This window comes from Scyliorhinus torazame, chromosome 3 (genome assembly GCF_047496885.1).
Source record: "Scyliorhinus torazame isolate Kashiwa2021f chromosome 3, sScyTor2.1, whole genome shotgun sequence".
Taxonomy (NCBI): Eukaryota; Metazoa; Chordata; class Chondrichthyes; order Carcharhiniformes; family Scyliorhinidae; genus Scyliorhinus; species Scyliorhinus torazame.
In genome coordinates, this window is record NC_092709.1 from 44,309,560 (window position 1) to 44,329,023 (window position 19,464).

Consider the following 19,464-nt stretch of genomic DNA (forward strand, 5'->3'; position numbering starts at 1 on the left):
CACCGCGGACGCCACCCGTGCGGTGTCGGCCTGGGTGGCTGCGATGAGCGGCACCACTCCCTGCTCCTGAATGCAGATGGACTTCTCCAACTGTGTGTGCAGGTCCTGGAAGATGGCCCTCATCCCGTTATTCAGTCCCTGGGTGTCCACATGCATCGGTTGTCCGGGTGGGTCAAGTACATCCAGGTACCCGGGAACCATCTGGGTGGCAGCTATTTGCTGGGCCTGGGCTGCCCTCCGACTGTCCAGCCCCTCGGCTGCTCCAAACTCTACCTGCTGTACCGGGTCGGATGTAGGGTGCGCACCAGACCGTGACCCGGGCGCCTCATCACTTATATGCCCAACCGAGGTGAGTGTCTCCGTGATGGTGTATGGTGTGGGAGACAGCAGTGCCGCAAGCTCGAGGTCATCGTCCGTTAGGAATTCTTGTCTGTTCTCCTCCCACTCATGGCCCGGCGCAAGCTGCATGCGGGCCATGTCGTGTTGACCTCCAGGTGATTCCACGGAGTGTGTGGCCATGATGTGCGATTCTTCATGAATGTCCGCCCTGTGCCACTCACTATTGCCTCTCTCGGTGGTGTGAGCATCCCGGTCCTGCGTCCCTACTGAGAGGATTGCCCTCCTGGCCGACCCGCTGCCAACCTCTGGCGTGCGTCCCTGGGTGCGCTTGTCGTTGGCGATGTTCCGCTGTCTCTTGGCCGAGACGTCCCTGGACGTTCGCCGGCTGGCCCTGGGGAACATAAAGATTCGGGGTTCGTTAGACACGGTGGCCTGGGTGCATGGTGGTGGTGGGTGCACATTCGGGCGTCGCGCGGTGACGACGCGGCTTTCGCGACATCCCCCCCCCGGCTTTCGCGACATCCCCCCCCCCCCCCCCTCGGCCCCGATCCTAGCCCATTTTCGGGCCCTGAATCGGTCGGGATCGGGGCCGTTTTGCGCTGTTGTAAACCTTGATGGCGTTCACGACGGCGTGGGCACTTAGTCGCGGGAGCGGAGAATCGCACCCAATGCCTGTTTCGATGAGGCAGTTCTCATTCTTCACTACTCTAGACTATAGAATATAAGCCCAGGCTCACCTCTCGCATTAAAGGTAAGAGAAAATGGTGGGTTGCAAAGGTCGGCCGGTGTGGGTCGTGAATGTCGGCCAGCGTGGGTCCTGAAGGATGGCCAGTTGGTAAAAATGGGTCCCGGGCAAAAAAGTTTGTGAAAAACACTGCTTTACTTGCACACTGATATGAGACCATTTTCCATGTGTTGCTAAAATGCACGATATCGATCCCAAGTTTGAAAGGATCGCAGGATATGGGGCTGGTTTAGTTCACTGGGCTAAATCGCTGGCTTTTAAAGCAGACCAAGGCAGACCAGCAGCATGGTTCAATTCCCGCACCAGCCTCCCTGAACAGGTGCCGGAATGTGGCGACTAGGGGCTTTTCACAGTAACTTCATTGAAGTCTACTCGTGACAATAAGCGATTTTCATTTAATTTTTTCATATGCGCAAAGTTTTGAAAATTGAGCCGTACTTAAAGTGAGTTGGTTGGTCTCTCGCTCTCTTCCCAGAAGTGTGTGTGTGTGTGTGTGTGTGGGGGGGGGGGGGGGGGGGGGGGGGGGGGGGGGGCGGGGGGGATAGGCACACCAAACTTTCCGCTTTTCACCTGGAGTATCAGTCTAAGTGCCCAGCTCAAGGGAGCACTTTTGTGGTGTTGGCCCTCGGGGACACCTGTGAACAGTGGGCTGAATAAATAATTCTTGCTGCACTAGTGAGTGATGTGGGTACCTGGCCTCAGTCGTCCTATTTACGAATGGGATTGTTTATGCTTTTTTCTTTTTGTTGCGTTGGGTCTATTATTTGTACTTTGTTTCTAAGTACTTAAAAAGACTGAGTGGTAGCTAATGTTATAACACCCGTAGTGTTTGTTTATTCTGGATTTAAAAAAATGTTTATGGTGAAAATGCAGAGCTTTGAGAGAGAAAAACACACAACCAAAAAATGAGCGCCTGGTGGGATCACTCACTCACTCAACGTGAGCTCGGAAGGAAGGTTGGGAGGACCAGATGGGGTCCTCCGCGGTACCGTCATGCTCCGCTCGAGTGCGATCACCTGACGGTGTGCGGGTTCGCGAGGGGAGCAGCGGCGCCTGCGCACTGGTGGCTGACCCGGAGGGAGCCGGCGTTGCTGCTGCTGTCTGCCGCCCCGCCATTTTGGTTGAGGGTTTTTCAACCCCCCCCCCCCTTGCTGAATTCCGTGCAGCGGCGGAGCAATTATATAATATTTAAAAAAAAAGAAATACATGTAAAGGCAGAGGTTCCGCTCGATCGGCGCGAGGAGCGAGAGCAAACGCGGCCACGGGGCTGCAGGAAGGAAGGAGGAGAAAGAGAGAGTGGTGGCCCATGAGCTGAGAAGGATTGGAGCGGGGCAGCAAGAAAAAGGCACCAGCGTGTGTAGGATTGAGTGAGTGAGAGCCGACGCGGCCATCCCATCCCCACAGCAGCAGAGACAGCTAGACCGTCAGCCATGCCGTCGGTAGCGCTGCCAGCCAAGGAGAACGCCCTCTTCAAACGGATCTTGGTGAGTGAGAAGGGACCCGGAGCGTGTGCATTGCCTGAGGGATCGGGACACTACTGTCCACCAACTTACTCTCTCCCCCCCCCCCCCCCCCCCCCCAAACAGCGGAAACTGCGGCTCCTGCACCATTTGCAAAGTTGAAACTTTACACCCGGCCGCACAATTTCTCTTCCCCCCCCCCCCATCCCTCCTCGGTGCCGGCATGTGCACCGATCAACTCTCTCCCCGCCTCGGCCTTCCTCTTTCCTCTCCCCCGCCCGCCTCGGCCTTCCTCCCTTGCCGCACATGTCTTCGCCCAGGTTGCAACAGCGTATCCTTGGCCGCCCGGCTTTGGGCCTGCACGTGGGGGGCACCGCCAGCCTCCTCCTTGAGCTTGGGGAGATTTTTTTTTTGTTGCAATCGCAAGGCCGCCAAGCAGCCCGCAAGCCTCTCCCCGCCCAGGCCCTGGCGATTGCATCTTCCCCAGCCAGCTCCCACTACTGCCTACCCCCCCCCCCCCCCCCCCCATACACACACCACATGTGGAAGGCGTTGGAGCAGAGGCCGGAGTGAGATTTCGAGCCGCTCCCAGGGTTTATTTTTGCAAAGTGAGGCCCCAGGCCTTGCACCACCTCTTTGTTACAATCGCATTGACATCTGTCTTTTTTTGCACCTTAGAGGTTTTGTTGTGCGCAAATTAGGGGTAGATTCGCAATACTCGGAATCAGGAAACATCAGGATTCCATGCAGTTGTCGATATCTTTCTTTGACATGAAATTATCTTATTTAACTCCGATATAGGCCTGGCCATGCAGAATATATTGAATTTTTGTAATCTCCGAGTCATACATAGTTTACATTTTTATGTCCTAGATTCGACACCGGTTGTGATTTTTTTGGGGGTCTTTTTACCTGAGTACGCCAGTGAAAGGAAGAAAAAAGTAGTACGGTTCAACTATAAAGGAAGGAGAAATGCATGAAATAAAGAACTTGGGTTTATAGAGTGCCTTGGTTAGCCAGAATCTGAAGTCAGTTCATGTGATGTATAACAGAGCAGCTAGAGCAATAAAGAAAGCTAAATGTCCTGTAATATTCTGCATCGTCAACCTCTATTTCAACAGGATTTTTTGGGGTTGAAATTGAGGTGTTATGCTTGTTTAAAAGGGGGGGTTGGATTTTAATAGAATAATCAACTCTACTACTCAATGTGTTCATAGAAAAGTTACAGCATAGAGGGGGGGGCATTGAACCCATCTTTCCATGTCAGCCTGAGAACACCTAGGTGCCCTTTCTAATCCCACCTTTCTTCACCATTGCCCTATATCTTACAGCACTTTAGAGGAGTTTATAGGTCTCTGTCTCCACCACCACTAACATTGGGAGAATTGTTCACGTTTACTTTTCAAATGGCATTTAATATTATGGTGAATTATGTAGTTGGCAAACTTTTTAATGTATTAGATGAACCTGATGTAATGATGCTCATATGAACAAAAGTTAAAACTTTTCAAGAAAATATTTTCAAATTATTTTTTCTCGGTTCATGCTATTGAAATCTTAGTGTGTTTAAGTATTTTGTTCTGAATACCTGGGCAGCATTACCTTGATGGGTGTGAACTGTCAAAAGTCTTTGGCAGTATGTGTTTGCTTGCTGTATCTCGCTTTACCACCCCCCCCCCCCCTAATCTCTCCATCTATTTTTAAATTGTTTACATGAGTTCAAATATTTGTTATCTTTGGAATAGTTAGAAATCTATAGTTTACCACTGTATTTTAGTGGGGTAGTTTCTTGTACACTGGCTTTGTAGCTAGTTTTAACCCGTAAAATTACAGGAATATTATTAGATGTTTAGAGTGATCGATATATTGTACTGCAATAAGCAGTGGCATTGCAGTACAATTAAAATAACTAGTGCTGCCAGGGAATCTGAGAGATCAAGGACCACATTTGGATGGTGCATTTACAAAGTTTATCCAGATGTGACCATGAGGACCAACAATATTTTAGACAGGAGACGACTAACCTCTCAGCCCACCCATAGAGGACAGCAATATGATTTCTAAATATTGGCCTGTATGCATCTTTGTCCAAAATGGGGAAGGTAAGCAAATACGGCTAATTTGCATATAACAACCATGTGCACTTAAGTTGATGCTCTGAATTATTTTATATTTTTATAAATTTAGGGTACCCAATTCATTTTTTCCAATTACGAGGCAATTTAGTGTGGCCAATCCACCTACCCTGCAGATTTTTGAGCTGTGGGGGCGAAACTCGCGCACACACTGGGAGAATGTACAAACTCCGCATGGCCAGTGACCCAGAGCCGGGATCGTACCCGGGACCTCGGCGCCGTGAGGCACCACTGTGGCACCACGCTGCCCGCAGCTCTGAATTTACCCAGCAGTTTAAATGGTTTCAAATAAAAGTACTGAAAGCTACCACATTTTGTTAAAGTATTTCTGTAATAAATGGAGCAAGTCCTCTTGTAACCAATTGCCTCACATTTAAGCAGTTTCTTATGGAAACAAGCTTAGGAATTTACTGCAAATATATTTAGCTGTGATATGGGGAAATAAAAATCCAGGAACCAGAGCAATATTGTAGAAATCTATTTGAAAGACAAATCATTTATTTAGGAAGAAAAACTTCCATTTATATAGTACCTTTCATGACTGGAGAATGAAGTATTTTTGAAATGTAATCATTGTTATAGTATCGGAAGTACAGTAGTCAATTTGCACACAGCAAGTTCCCATAACAGCAACATGATAAAGATCAGATCATCTGTTTTGGTGATGTTCATTGGCGGATAAATATAGGCTTGGTCATAAGAGATAATTCCCCTTTTCTTCAGAGTTGTGAATTATTCTGTGTCTGTCATTTAACATTTCATCTGAAAGACAGCACCTCTGACAGTGCAGCACACCTTCTGTACAGCACTGGAATGTCAGCTTCGATTTTAATGCTCAAGTATCTTGAACCCACGACCTTCTGACTCAGGAGTGAGTGCTATTAACTGAGTTATGCTGACACTATTGGTGTCAGATATTGCAAATAAAATGTTTTATCGATCATAATTAATTCCCTCCCCTTTGTAAAGTATCTTTCCAGTGGAATTTTGCTGCCATAGAATGTGCAAGCGCATGTAACTGTTATTGAGAAGCATTTAGACCTTCCAAGATTGCAATGGAAATTGGGAGAAGAATTGATGGTATTTATCAAATGCATCAGAATATTGATTTACAATTTAATCCAGTGGGAGTGCAATTCCATGAATAGCAGTTCCAACTGTATGGAGTAGGGGGTGATAAAGTCCTGTAAAGAATTGTTCCATTTGACCAGACATGATGCAACAATTTATAATTAGATATAATGGAAATATATACCCTTCTCTGAATACTTTTATTGGCTAGGTCAGCCTAGCTGTGAAAATAGTCTGTTAATTTGAACAAAGTGGAATCTAAGAATTTACAGGACATTCAGTCTATCCAGTCTGTTCTTCATTCAATTAAATCGTCCCTTGTTTCATAGATCTTCAAGCTTATACCTAGTTAAAATCTTATCAACTTCATTTTACCTGACATCCATAGCTTTTTGAAAGGGTTGGGGTGAGCTTCAGGTTTCTACTGCCATTGTATGAAAAATTTCATCATGTTTTCACCCATAAATAGCTGAGATTTTATCTCAAAATTATACCCTCTTCTTCTAGATTACTCAAAGGTAATTTCTCTGCATCTACCCAATCAAATACGTCTTTACAATAATTTTAAGCACCCATATTTGTTCACCACTCTGAGTTCTAAATGGAATGCAAGCCACATTTGTGCGTTATATCCTTGTTAATCCAGCCCTCTAATCTGTTGTGTACAAGGCCAGTATACGTTTTCTGAGATTCAATGCCCAAACTGAATGTGGAACTCTAGCTGGAGTCTGATCAAGGCTCCGTATGACTGGTGTCAGATGCAACTCCTGAATTCTAGCCCCTTTGAGATGAAGGCCAACTTTTCAACTTTCTTGACTTGTACCTGGGCATTAGCTTCAAGTATTTGTGCATTTGAACACCAAAACCTCTCTTGTCCCCCTCAGCTCCTTCCCTCACTTTTAACAACATATTAATTATCTTTCTCAGATCCAAAGTGAATAACTTCATACTTGTCCATATTTTACTCCAACTGGCGTAGACTGTCGGTTCATTCATTCTGTCAGTTTGCACGTTCCGTCCATCCTGTAGATCGCAACATAAATATAAACCTGGCATATAAGAGTGCAAAGGATCTAGCAGTCAATCTGGACCGTGTTGTGAAGATGTGCAGGAGTTAGATATGCCCACAAAGAGCAAACTTAATGAGTGACAATGTTGGCGGCCACCCACACCCATTTTGGCAGTTCACTTCTATACTCCGTGTACAAGTCGGCCCTTATTTCGGAGGGGCTTTGAGGCTTCATCATTGTATGCTGACATCTACAGTAGTAGCACCTGCAAATCTAGACATGTATCACTCTTTCTTCATCCAAGCAATAGATGTCAGTCAGTTTAACCTCGATGGTGGGAATGTTTTTAGAAACTAAAACCTGGGACAAGAGTAACAGTCACTTGGACAAGTATGAAATAACTAAGGAACACCAGTACAGCTTGTTAAAGGAAAATAGTGTTCAACTAACTCAGTTGAATTTTTTGATAAGGTTGAGGATAATGCGGTTGATATGGCATTCATGGACCTCTGAAAGGTATTTGATAAAGTATGAGGTAGTAGACTTGCCAGCAAAGTTGAAGCCCATGGAATAAAAGAGTTCATGGCAGCATGGGTATGAAGTTGTTTGAGTGACAAGCTGCACAATATAGTGACGTTGATGTTTTTCGACTGGAAGAAGGTGTACTGTGGAATTCCCCATGGGTTTGTATTGGGACTACTGTTCTTTGCAATTTGTATCAGTGATCTGTACTTGGGTGTACAGGGTGCAATTTCAAAATTTGCAGGTGACACAAAACTTTGAAGATGAAATGAAATGAAAATCGCTTATTGTCACGAGTAGGCTTCAATGAAGTTACTGTGAAACGCCCCTAGTCGCCACATTCCGGTGCCTGTTCGGGGAGGCTGGTACGGGAATTGAACCGTGCTGCTGGCCTGCCTTGGTCTGCTTTAAAAGCCAGCGATTTAGCCCAGTGAGCGAAACCAGCCCCACAGTTTAGTGAACAGTGAGGAATTTGTCACAAACAGGAGGATAGTGATAAATGTAAAGCAGACAGAGGCTCGTGGAATGGACAGACATGTGGAATTTGTCACAGACAGGAGGATAGTGATAAATGTAAAGCAGACATAGGCTTGTGGAGTGGACAGACATGTGGCAATGTCTTAATGCAGAAAAGTGTGATGTGATAAATTTTCTGGGAAGAATAAGGGTAGGATACAATTATTTTTTAATATGTTTTTCTTTTTATTAAGGGGCAATTTAGCGTGGCCAATCCACCTTTCCTGCACATCTTTGGGTTGTGGGGGTGAGACCAACGCAGACACGGGGAGAATGTGCAAACTCCACACGAACAGTGACCTGGAGCTGGAATTGAACCCGGGTCCTTAGTGCCATGAGGCAGCAGTGTTAACCACTCTGCCACCATGCTGCCCCAGGATAGGGTGCAATTATAAAGGGAATGGGAGAACTGAGAGACTCTGAGGTACATGTGCACATATCTTTGTTGGCAGAGTCAGTTGAGAGGCATATAGAATCTCGGGCTTTATGAATGGACAGCAGAGTAGCACACTGTTTAGCCCTGTTGTTTCACAGCACCAGGGACAGGTTTGATTTGGGTCACTGTCTGTGCAGAGTCTGCACATTCTCCCCATGTGTGCGTAGGTTTCCTCCGGGCGCTGCAGTTTCCTCTCCAGTCCCGAAAGATGTGCTGCTTAGGTGAATTTGACATTCTGAGTTCTCCCTCCACGTACCCGAACAGGTGCCATAGTGTGGTGACTAGGGGATTTTCACAGTAACTTCATTGCAGTGCTAATGTAAGTCTACTTGTGACACCAATAAAGATTATTACATCAAAACAAAATCCAAAAAGCACAGGTTACGATTAACCTTCATAAGCACTGGTTTGGCCCCAACTGGAATATTGTGTCCAACTCTGGATTAATCCAAGACAATAGAAGGGATGCATAAAAGATTAATGAGTGTGTTTCTGGGGTGTGGGACTTCAGTTAGTGGATTAACTGTGGTGCTGACATTCTCATTAGAGAAGGAAGAGACTAAGGAGGATTGATGCATGTGTTCAAAATCATGAGGGGCCTAGGCAGCGAAATGGGAAGAAACTATTCCCATTGGCAGAAGGATGGAGAACAAGAGGGCACTCACTGGTTTCAGGTGAATGGCAAAAAAATTAGTGGCGATGTGAAGAAAAACTTTTTAATGCCACGGGGTGTTAGGGGATTTGGAATGCGGCGCCTCTGTGGTGGGGCTGGACGCAAAGTCAGTTGTAGCTTTAAGTTGAAAACCCCCAAAGAGGGAAAATGTGCAGGGAAGTGGGACTAAAGTTGCTCTTGTAGAAAGCGGCAAGTACTGGAGGCCAAATGGTCTCTCCTGTGCTGTAACTGTTCTATGATTGAATATCATTTGTAGTTTTCCAACACAAGCACATTTTCTGAATCTTTAATAGCTTTGGGAAATATGTCTTTAGAAACTATCATGTCCCAAGGACCCTTCTATAAAATCCTATGATTTTCTCCATTTTTATTTTTAAAGATAATTTTGTCCACTAAGCTTTTGTTATTCCTATATTCTGTCATACCTCTGATATTTTGTCTTTGCAGTGGAAATGATAGAATAAAGCATTGCAGTTTCCTTGGCTGTTATGATGTTGCCTGCACCCATCTAGTAACATATTCGCCATTAATCTCTCTCTTAATTTGTTATAAAAACTTTTGTTACTTCATCTGTAATTTGCTACTTCTAATAGTTCTTCCAGTCTGCTGGATTTCCATGTTTCTGTACATTTATGTAAGCCTTTACTTTTGTGTGCGTCCGATCCATTCCTCCAAACACTAGAATAGTTTTGGCATGATAGCAGGTACCTGAAAACAAAGCGTGAAGCGCAAAACTCTCCTGTTATAACTTACAACACAGAAAAACAGGCCATTTGCCCCAACTGGTCTGTTGGAGTTTATGCTCCAAGCAAACTTTCTCCCAACCTGCTTCAACCAACCCTATCTGTATATGGTTTTGTTTCTTTCTCCCTTCAGTACCTATCTAACATTCCCATAAATGTTTCTATGCTATTCACCTCAAGTGGTCGCACTTCTCACATTCTGACTGCTTTCTAGTAAAGATGTTTCTCCTGATTTTTTGTGGATCCATGAATGTCTTATATTTATGGTCCCTATGACTCCTTATTTAATGGGTTTTACTTGGGTCACATTGTTATAACGTGTTCTACTTGTGAGCAATTTACTGCCATTTGGCAACTGAATAAAATTTATTATCTGTGATTCCAGAATTTTGCATCACGGTTGGAGTATCTCATTGAGGTTCTTTCCTTTTATATTAAAAAAACACATCAGTAGCCATGATGATACGGTGTATGTTTTGCACATACTATGAAGTTGGGTGGCCCATGAAGTTCGGAGATTTAATTTTAGAAGACATTTAAGTTAAAGCAAATTTATTCATTCAGCTCCACAATTGGCGCAATACATAAATCCCTAAACATTTATTTTACCAAAAGTAATAGAGTTCTCAGATTCAATCAGTTGTGCAGATTCAGTTAGCTGATCCCAACCAAGTTGAGATTCCAATTTTAATTTTTTTTTAAGAGTATCCAATCCCCCCCCCCCCCCCCCCAATTAAGAGGCAATTTAGCATGGCCAAATCCATCTAACTGGCACATCTTTTTGCGTTGTGGGGGTGAGACCCATGCAGACATGGGGAGAATGTGCAAACTCCACACGGACAGTGACCCAGTGCCAGGGTTGATACTGGGACCATGGCGCCGTGAGTGCTAACCACAGTGCCGTCTGAGAGATTCCAATTTTTTGAGTGTAAAGTGATTGAACTATTAGAAGTCTGAAAATCATACACCGGTACTTGATTTCCTTGGCAATTTTCTTTTGAAGTTGACATTGACTCCATGATAATTGTCCTGGTGGGACCGTGCCTTTGTGACCGACATATGTCTTGAAAGTAGGTGTTGTTAGGATGTTTTTCGTTTTGGGACTTGCATCAAAGTCCACTTTGCCCTAACTTAATGTGAGCACTTTGGTGAAGTAACATGTCTCAGCCTATTGTTTAGTCTTCAGGAAAGGGGAAAGGAAAAACAAGAATAGGAAAAATAGCCAAAAAGCTCACATCAATTATCCAAATTCTGTGCCAGTTTACAGTGTTACAGTTAAACACTCAAGCTCTTAAATGGAAGTTAATTTGAATCACTTTTGATTCTAAAGTTGTTCTAAAGTTTTTTTTTCTCCCTGGTGTAAGTTGCATGGTGCTAAATTTCCATTCCTATATGTGTGATTTCAAGGCAGTAATTAAAAAAGGGTAGTTTGTAGTTTTCAAAATAAATGACGAGCACTGAGATTGTTAGAGCAGACTGAAGTGCAATAAATCTATTTATGAAGTGTACTAATTTTCATTAGAAACTTGATTTTAAAACTCTGCAAGGGAAGCATGCTCAGATACAACGTTTTCTGTTTGATCAGTCACGCACACTGATTAATTAATTAAATTTAATCGCACCCTAGTGAACAAATAAATGTTAGTTTAAATTCTCGTTGAAGCATTTTTGCTTCTTTGGCCAAATCATGTCATGTTACAGTGTAGTAGCAGCCAGGTTCATGAGTTTCTGAAACTGAAAGCACTGGCAAAATGACCCGTACTTCCCAGGTGGCCTCTTCGAGTTTCTTTATTTGGATAAAGAGACGATAGGTGTAACTAGCATGGATTTGAAAAGTGATCAATCACAAACCGTAGAATTTATCTGAGGGAATCCCAGCTCGCTCTGAGGTTGAAAAAGCCATCTGACAGTTGAAAAACAACAAGGCCTCTGGCCACTTGGAATCCCCACAGAAGTTTTAAAATGCGGTGGAGAGGCACTCTTGACAAGAATCCACAAGCTCGTCGTCCTTGAAGAGGCATGCCAGGCGATCCCAGAGGTGCCTTAATTGTGACCATCTTCAAGAAAGGAGACCGGTCTGACTGCGGAAATTACGGGGATTGCCCTACTCTCCGCCATGGAAAAGATAATCGCGAGAACCCTCCTCAACTGCTCCTCCCAGTGGCTGAAGAACTCCTCCCGGAGTGTCTGTGTGGCTTTTGCCCATCAAGCGGCACAATGGACATGATCTTCAGTGCGCAACAAATCCACAAAGTGCAAGGAGCAGTATCAATCTCTACATAGCCTCCTTCGGTCTCGCAAAGGCTGTCGACTTACATCAACCGTGAGAAATTGTGGAACAGCCTCCTCAAATTCGGCTGGCAGCAAAAATTTGTCACCATTTTCCGGCTGCCCCACAATGACGGGAAAGCAGTGATCACCAATGGAACCACCACAGACCCAATACGTGTGCAAACTGGGGTCAAACAGAGCTGTGTCATCCCGCCAGCGCTCTTCTCCATCTTCCTCACAGCAACACTCTAGCCCATCACCATGCAGCTCCCCGCTGGAGTGGAGCTAACCTACTGACAAAACAGGAAACTGTTCACCCAGTACGCAGACTATGCCTGTGTGCGCGCATGCTCAGGATGAGTTGTAAACCACCGTTGACACATTCACAAAGGCATACGAGAGAATGTGCGTCAGACTAACCATCCAGAAAAGAGGTTCTCTACCAGCCCACTCCTGCCACACACAACTGCCCCCATGCCATTGAGATCCACGGTGAGCTCCTGCACAATGTGGACCATTTCTCATATCCTGGGAGCCTCCTCTCTGCGTTAGCAGACATTGACAATGAAATCCAGCTTCAACTCCAATGTGTGAGCGCAGTCTTCAAATGCCTGAAGAACAGAGGTTCGAAGACCGAGACCTTCAATCCAGCATCAAGCGTGTGGTCTACAGAGCAGCCATGGTTCCCGCCCTCCTGTATGCATCAGAAGCATGGACAGTGTACAGCAGACACCTCCAATCCCCGGAGAGAGATTAGCAATGTTGCCTCGACGGAATCCTGCAAATCCACTGGCAGGATAGACGGACCAATGTGCAAGTCCTCTCCCAGGCTAATGTCCCCAGTATTGAGGCACTGGTAACGTCCGACCAGCTGCGATGGCCCCATGCCCGAAACAAGACTCCCAAAAAGGTGCTTTATTCCGTGCTCTGAGATGGCTAGCGATCACTGAGAGGGCAGAGGAAATGCTACAAGGACACTCGGAAAGCCTCCCTGACTAAATGCAACATCCCCATCACCACGTGGGAATCACTTGCCTTAGAACACAAACTGGAGAAGAAGCATCTGCGAAGGCGCACCAACCACCTCAAATGCCATAGTGTGGAGCACGCTGATTCGAGCGTTAACAGCGGAAAGAGCCCAGATGGCCTACATCCTAGAGTTCTAAAGGAGATAGCTGAAGAAATAGTGGAGGCGTTAGTTATGATCTTTCAAAAGTCAATGGAGTCAGGGAAAGTCCCAGAGGATTGGAAAATCGCTGTTGTAACCCCCCTGTTCAAGAAGGGAACAAGGAAAAAGATGGAAAATTAAAAGCCAATTGGCCTAACCTCGGTTGTTGGCAAGATTCTAGAATCCATTGTTAAGGATGAGATTTCTAAATTCTTGGAAGTGCTGGGTCGGATTAGGACAAGTCAGCATGGATTTAGTAAGGGGAGGTCGTGCCTGACAAACCTGTTAGAGTTCTTTGAAGAGATAACAAATAGGTTAGACCAAGGAGAGCCAATGAATGTTATCTATCTTTACTTCCAAAAGGCCTTTGATAAGGTGCCTCACTGGAGACTGCTGAGTAAAATAAGGACCCATGGTATTCGAGGCAAGGTACTAACATGGATTGATGATTGGCTGTCAGGCAGAGAGTTGGGATAAAAGGTTCTTTTTCGGAATGGCAACCGGTGACGAGTGGTGTCCCGCAGGGTTCAGTGTTGGGGCCACAGCTGTTCTCTTTATATATTAACGATCTAGATGACGGGACTGGAGGCATTCTGGCTAAGTTTGCCGATGATACAAAGATAGGTGGAGGGGCAGGTAGTATGGAGGAGGTGGGGAGGCTGCAGAAAGATTTAGACAGTTGAGGAGAGTGGTCCAAGAAATGGCTGATGAAATTCAACGTGGGCAAGTGCGAGGTCTTGCACTTTGGAAAAAAGAATAGAGGCATGAACTATTTTCTAAACGGTGACAAAATTCATAATGCTGAAGTGCAAAGGGACTTGGTAGTCCTAGTCCAGGATTCTCTAAAGGTAAACTTGCAGGTTGAGCCCGTAATTAAGAAAGCAAATGCAATGTTGTCATTTATCTCAAGAGGCTTGGAATATAAAAGCAGGGATGCACTTCTGAAGCTTTATAAAGCATTAGTTAGGCCCCATTTAGAATACCGTGCGCAATTTTGGGCCCCACACCTCAGGAAGGACATACTGGCACTGGAGTGGGTCCAGCGGAGATTCACACGGATGATCCCAGGAATGGTAGGCCTAACATACGATGAACGTCTGAGGATCCTGGGATTATATTCATTGGAGTTTAGGAGGTTGAGGGGAGATCCAATAGAAACTTACAAGATAATGAATGGCTTAGATAGGGTGGACGTAGGGAAGTTGTTTCCATTAGCAGGGGAGACTAGGCCCCGGGGGCACAGCCTTAGAATAAAAGGGAGTCACTTCAGAACAGAGATGAGGAGAAATTTCTTCAGCCAGAGAGTGGTGGGTCTGTGGAATTCATTGCCACAGAGGGCGGTGGAGGCCGGGACGTTGAGTGTCTTTAAGACAGAAGTTGATAAATTCTTGATTTCTCGAGGAATTAAGGGCTATGGAGAGAGAGCGGGTAAATGGATTTGAAAAAAGACCAGTCATAAACCGTAGAGTTTATTTGACGTGGCAAATACGGTAGTTGAGTTTAGGAAAGCCTTTGAAAGGCCACACTGCAGATCAGTGTTTTTCCAACTTTTTCCCAGGGACCCATTTTTACCAACCAGCCGAACTTCACGACCCACACCGGCTGACCTTTGCGACCCACCGTGCATCAGAGGTCTTGGACCTCACACCAGCACTACTTTGTCCTGTTGTGGACTCTCCTGCGCAGCTCTGACAGCAGGTTCAGTTATGAGATCCTGGCCTGTTTGTGCCTCTGGCCCTCTTCCTTAGTCCAAAAAGATCTATTTCCAGTTCTTCATAGTGTTCTTGCTTGCTTGCTGGGAGCTACAAAATGGAGGAAGCTCTACTCCGTTATTTCATGTTCAGAGAACTTAATGTGGTACCGGGTGTGTGACATCTCTGCTGCGGCTTCTGGCAGGAAGACTAATCTATTTTGGAATTTAATTTTTAGCTGCCCCTCGATCACCGCGCTGACATACGGGGGAGGCGCTCCAGCCCTGCGCACTGCTACATCCAGCTGAGGGGGCACGGATGCGCAGGATAGCCAGCATTCTTTTTTGTTTTGAAACTCTTTTTATTGGCTTTTCTCCTTTTATAAGCAGTTACTGTGAATATACATAACATTTTTCTTGCCCGCGCTTACCCCCCTTAGCTTACTCCTCGCTGCAGTATTCCTCTGACCCTTGGATGGCGGACTTAATCTTCTCCAGGTGGAAAAATCCCGAGAGGTCAACGAGCCAGTCTGCAGCTTTGGGTGGTGCTGCCAATCGCCAGCTGAGCAGGATTCTCCGGTGTGCAATTAGGGAAGCGAAAGCAAGGTCGTTGGCCCCCTTCCCCATGTGTAACTCTGGCTGCTCCGATACCCCCGAAGATTGCCACTATTGGGCATGGCTTCACCCTCACCCACAACCTTGGACATTGCCTCGAAGAAGGCTGTCCAGAACCTAGCAAGCTTGGGGCAAGTCCAAAACATGTGGGTGTGGTTGGTTGGGCCCCTCTGGCACCGTTCACATTTGTCCTCCACCTCCGGGAAGAACCTGCTCATTCGGGTTCTGGTCAAGTGCGCACCGTGCACCACTTTGAGCTGCATTAGGCTTAGCCTTGCGCAGGAGGAGGTGGAGTTCGCCCTGCTCAGTGCTTCGCTCCAGAGTCCCCATCCCTCCTCTGTCCCCAGTTTGTCCTCCCATTTTTGTCTGTTCTCGTCCAGTGGTGTTTGAGCTCAAAGAAAAGTACAGCACAGGAACAGGCCCTTCGGCCCTCCAAGTCCGTGCCGACCATGCTGCCCGAGTAAACTAAAATCTTCTACAATTCCTGGGTCCGTATCCCTCTATTCCCATCCTATTTCTGTATTTGTCAAGATGCCCCTTAAATGTCACTATCGTCCCTGCTTCCACCACTTTCTCCGGCAGCGAGTTCCAGGCACCCACTACCCTCTGTATAAAAAAAAAACTTGCCTCATACATCTCCTCTAAACCTTGCCCCTCGCACCTTAAACCTGTGCCCCCTAGTAATTGACCCCTCTACCCTGGGGAAAAGCCTCTGACTATCCACGCTGTCTATGCCTCTCATAATTTTGTAGACATTTATCAGGTCGCCCCTCAACCTCCGTCGTTCCAGTGAGAATAAACCGAGTTTGTTCAACCGCTCCTCATAGCTAATGCCCTCCATACCAGGCAACATCCTGGTAAATCTCTTCTGCACCCTCTCTAATGCATCCACATCCTTCTGGTAGTGTGGCGACCAGAATTGATCACTATACTCCCAAGTGTGGCCTAACTAAGGTTCTATACAGTTGCAACATGACTTGCCAATTCTTATACTCAATGCCCTGGCAAATGAAGGCAAGCATGCCGTATGCCTTCTTGACTACCTTCTCCACCTGTGTTGCCCCTTTCAGTGACCTGTGGACCTGTACTCCTAGATCTCTTTGACTTTCAATACTCTTGAGGGTTCTACCATTCACTGTATATTCCCTACCTGCATTAGACCTTCCAAAATGCATTACCTCATTTGTCCGGATTAAACTCCACCTGCCATCTCTCCACCCAAGTCTCCAAACAATCTAAATCCTGCTGTATCCTCTGACAGTCCTCATCGCTATCTGCAATTCCACCAACCTTTGTGTCGTCTGCAAACTTACTAATCAGACCAGTTACATTTTCCTCCAAATCATTTATATATACAACGAACAGCAAAGGTCCCAGCACTGATCCCTGCGGAACACCACTAGTCATAGCCCTCCAATTAGGAAAGCACCCTTCCATTGCTACTCTCTGCCTTCTATGACCTAGCCAGTTCTGTATCCAGCTTGCCAGCTCACCCCTGATCCCGTGTGACTTCACCTTTTGTACCAGTTTACCATGAGGGACCTTGTCAAAGGTCTTACTGAAGTCCATATAGACAACATGCACTTCCCTACCTGCATCAATCATCTTTGTGACCTCTTCGAAAAACCCTATCAAGTTAGTGAGACACGACCTCCTCTTCGCAAAACCATGCTGCATCTCACTAATCCGTCCATTTGCTTCCAAATGGGAGTAGATCCTGTCTTGAAATCTCTCCAGTAATTTCCCTACCACTGACGTAAGGCTCACCGGCCTGTAGTTCCCTGGATTATCCTTGCTACCCTTCTTCAATAAAGGAACAACTTTGGCTATTCTGCAGTCCTCCGGGACATCACCTGAAGACAGTGAGGATCCAAAGATTTCTGTCAAGGCCTCAGCAATTTCCTCTCTAGCCTCCTTCCGTATTCGGGGTTGATCCCATCAGGCCCTGGGGACTTATCTACCGTAATATTTTTCAAGACGCCCAGCACCTCATCTTTTTGGATCTCAATGTGACCCAGGCTATCTACACGCCCTTCTCCAGACTCAACATCCACTAATTACTTCTCTTTGGTGAATACTGTTGCAAAGTATTCATTTAGTACCTCGCCCATTTCCTCTGGCTCCACACATAGATTCCCTTGCCTATCCTTCAATGGGCCAACCCTTTCCCTGGCTACCCTCTTGCTTTTTATGTACGTGTAAAAAGCCTTGGGATTTTCCTTAACCCTATTTGCCAATGACTTTTCGTGACCCCTTCTTGCCCTCCTGACTCCTTGCTTAAGTTCCTTCCTACTTTCCTTATATTCCACACCGACTTCGCCTGTTCCCAGCCTTCTAGCCCTGACAAATGCCTCCTTTTTCTTTTTGTCGAGGCCTACACTATCTTTCGTTATCCAAGGTTCCCGAAATTTGCCGTATTTATCCTTCTCCCTCACAGGAACATGCCGGTCCTGAATTCCTTTCAACTGACACTTGAAAGCCTCCCACATGTCAGATGTTGATTTACTCCCAAACATCCGCCCCCAATCTAGGTTCTTCAGTTCCTGCCTAATATTGTTATAATTAGCCTTCTCCCAATTTAGCACATTCACCCTAGGACCACTCTTATCCTTGTCCACCAGCACTTTAAAACTTACTGAATTGTGGTCACTGTTCCTGAAATGCTCCCCTACTGAAACTTCTACCACCTGGTCGGGCTCATTCCCCAATACCAAGTCCAGTACAGCCCCTTCCCTAGTTGGACTGTCTACATATTGTTTTAAGAAGCCCTCCTGGATGCTCCTTACAAACTATGCCCCGTCTAAGCCCCCAGCACTAAGTGAGTCCCAGTCAATATTGGGGAAGTTGAAGTCTCCAAAATCTGTCTACCTATCTGCTCCTCTATCTCCCACTGGCTGTTGGGAGGCCTGTTGTAAACCCCCAACATTGTGACTGCACCCTTCTTATTCCTGATCTCTACCCATATAGCCTCACTGCCCTCTGAGGTGTCCTCTCGTAGTACAGCTGTGATATTCTCTCTAACCAGTAGTGCAACTCCGCCACCCCTTTTACGTTCCCCTCTATCCCGCCTGAAACCTCTAAATCCTGGAACGTTTAGCTGCCAATCCTGCCCTTCCCTCAACCAGGTCTCTGTAATGGCAACAACATCATAGTTCCAAGTACTAATCCAAGCTCTAAGTTCATCTGCCATACCCATAATACTTCTTGCATTAAAACATATGCACTTCAGGCCACCAGACCCGGTATTCAGCAACTTCTCCCTGTCTGCTCTGCCTCAGAGCCATACTGGCCCTATCCCCTAGTTCTCCCTCAACGTTTTCACCGTCTGACCTATTGCTCCAGTGCCCGCCATACTAGTCTAAACCCTCCCATGTGACACGAGCAAACCTCGCGGCCAGGATATTTATGCCTCTCCAGTTTAGATGCAACCCGTCCTCCTTATACAGGTCACACCTGCACTGCAGGAGCTCTGACCCGTAGCTGTCTGTATATTTTCCCACATAGCCCCCCCCCCCCTCGCTGCTTGTGCCTATCAGGTCCTCTAGTAGTGTGCTTTCTGGGGCCCCGGGGTACCCTACTGTCTCTTTGCGGAGGAAGTATTTTATTTGGAGGTGTCTCACTTTATGTCCTTTTGCTAGTTTCCACTTCCTCGTCAATTTGTCCAGTGTCGCCAGTCTGCACCCTACGTAGAAGTCCCCGACCGTCCATGTGCCCCTGTTCTGCCTCCATCTTTTGAAGGTGGTATCTAGCATGGCTGGGGGGAATCTGTGATTGCTGCAGATGGGGGCCATGAGTGACATTTTGGTTATCCGGAAGTGCTGTCTCAACTGGGTCCACGTTTTCAGTGTGGCTGCTACCAATGGGCTTGTTGTGTATCTTGTTGAGGAGGACGGGCATGCTGCTGTAGCCAGGGCCCGGAGGGTCGTTCCTTTACAGAATGTCTCCTCTGTTTGTACCCAATCTGTGTCGGGTTCTTGTACCCATCCCCCCACACTTTCTGCCGTTGCTGCCCTGTGATAGTCTTGTAGGTTCGGTAAGCCATGATTAGACTGTCTACGTTTTGGAAAATG

The 19,464-nt window shown here is 46.3% G+C and overlaps 1 protein-coding gene across 1 annotated transcript in view; it reads left to right on the forward strand.

Annotated features, from left to right (window-relative positions):
• Positions 1-2,134: 2,134 nt before the first annotated feature.
• naa15a (N-alpha-acetyltransferase 15, NatA auxiliary subunit a) overlaps positions 2,135-19,464 on the forward strand; it is a 138,240-nt gene continuing 120,910 nt past the window's right edge. Inside the window, exon 1 of the mRNA XM_072495593.1 lies at positions 2,135-2,568. Within this exon, the coding sequence (XP_072351694.1) occupies positions 2,515-2,568 (54 nt within the window). The 5' untranslated portion in view covers positions 2,135-2,514. The remainder of the gene's footprint in view (positions 2,569-19,464) is intronic.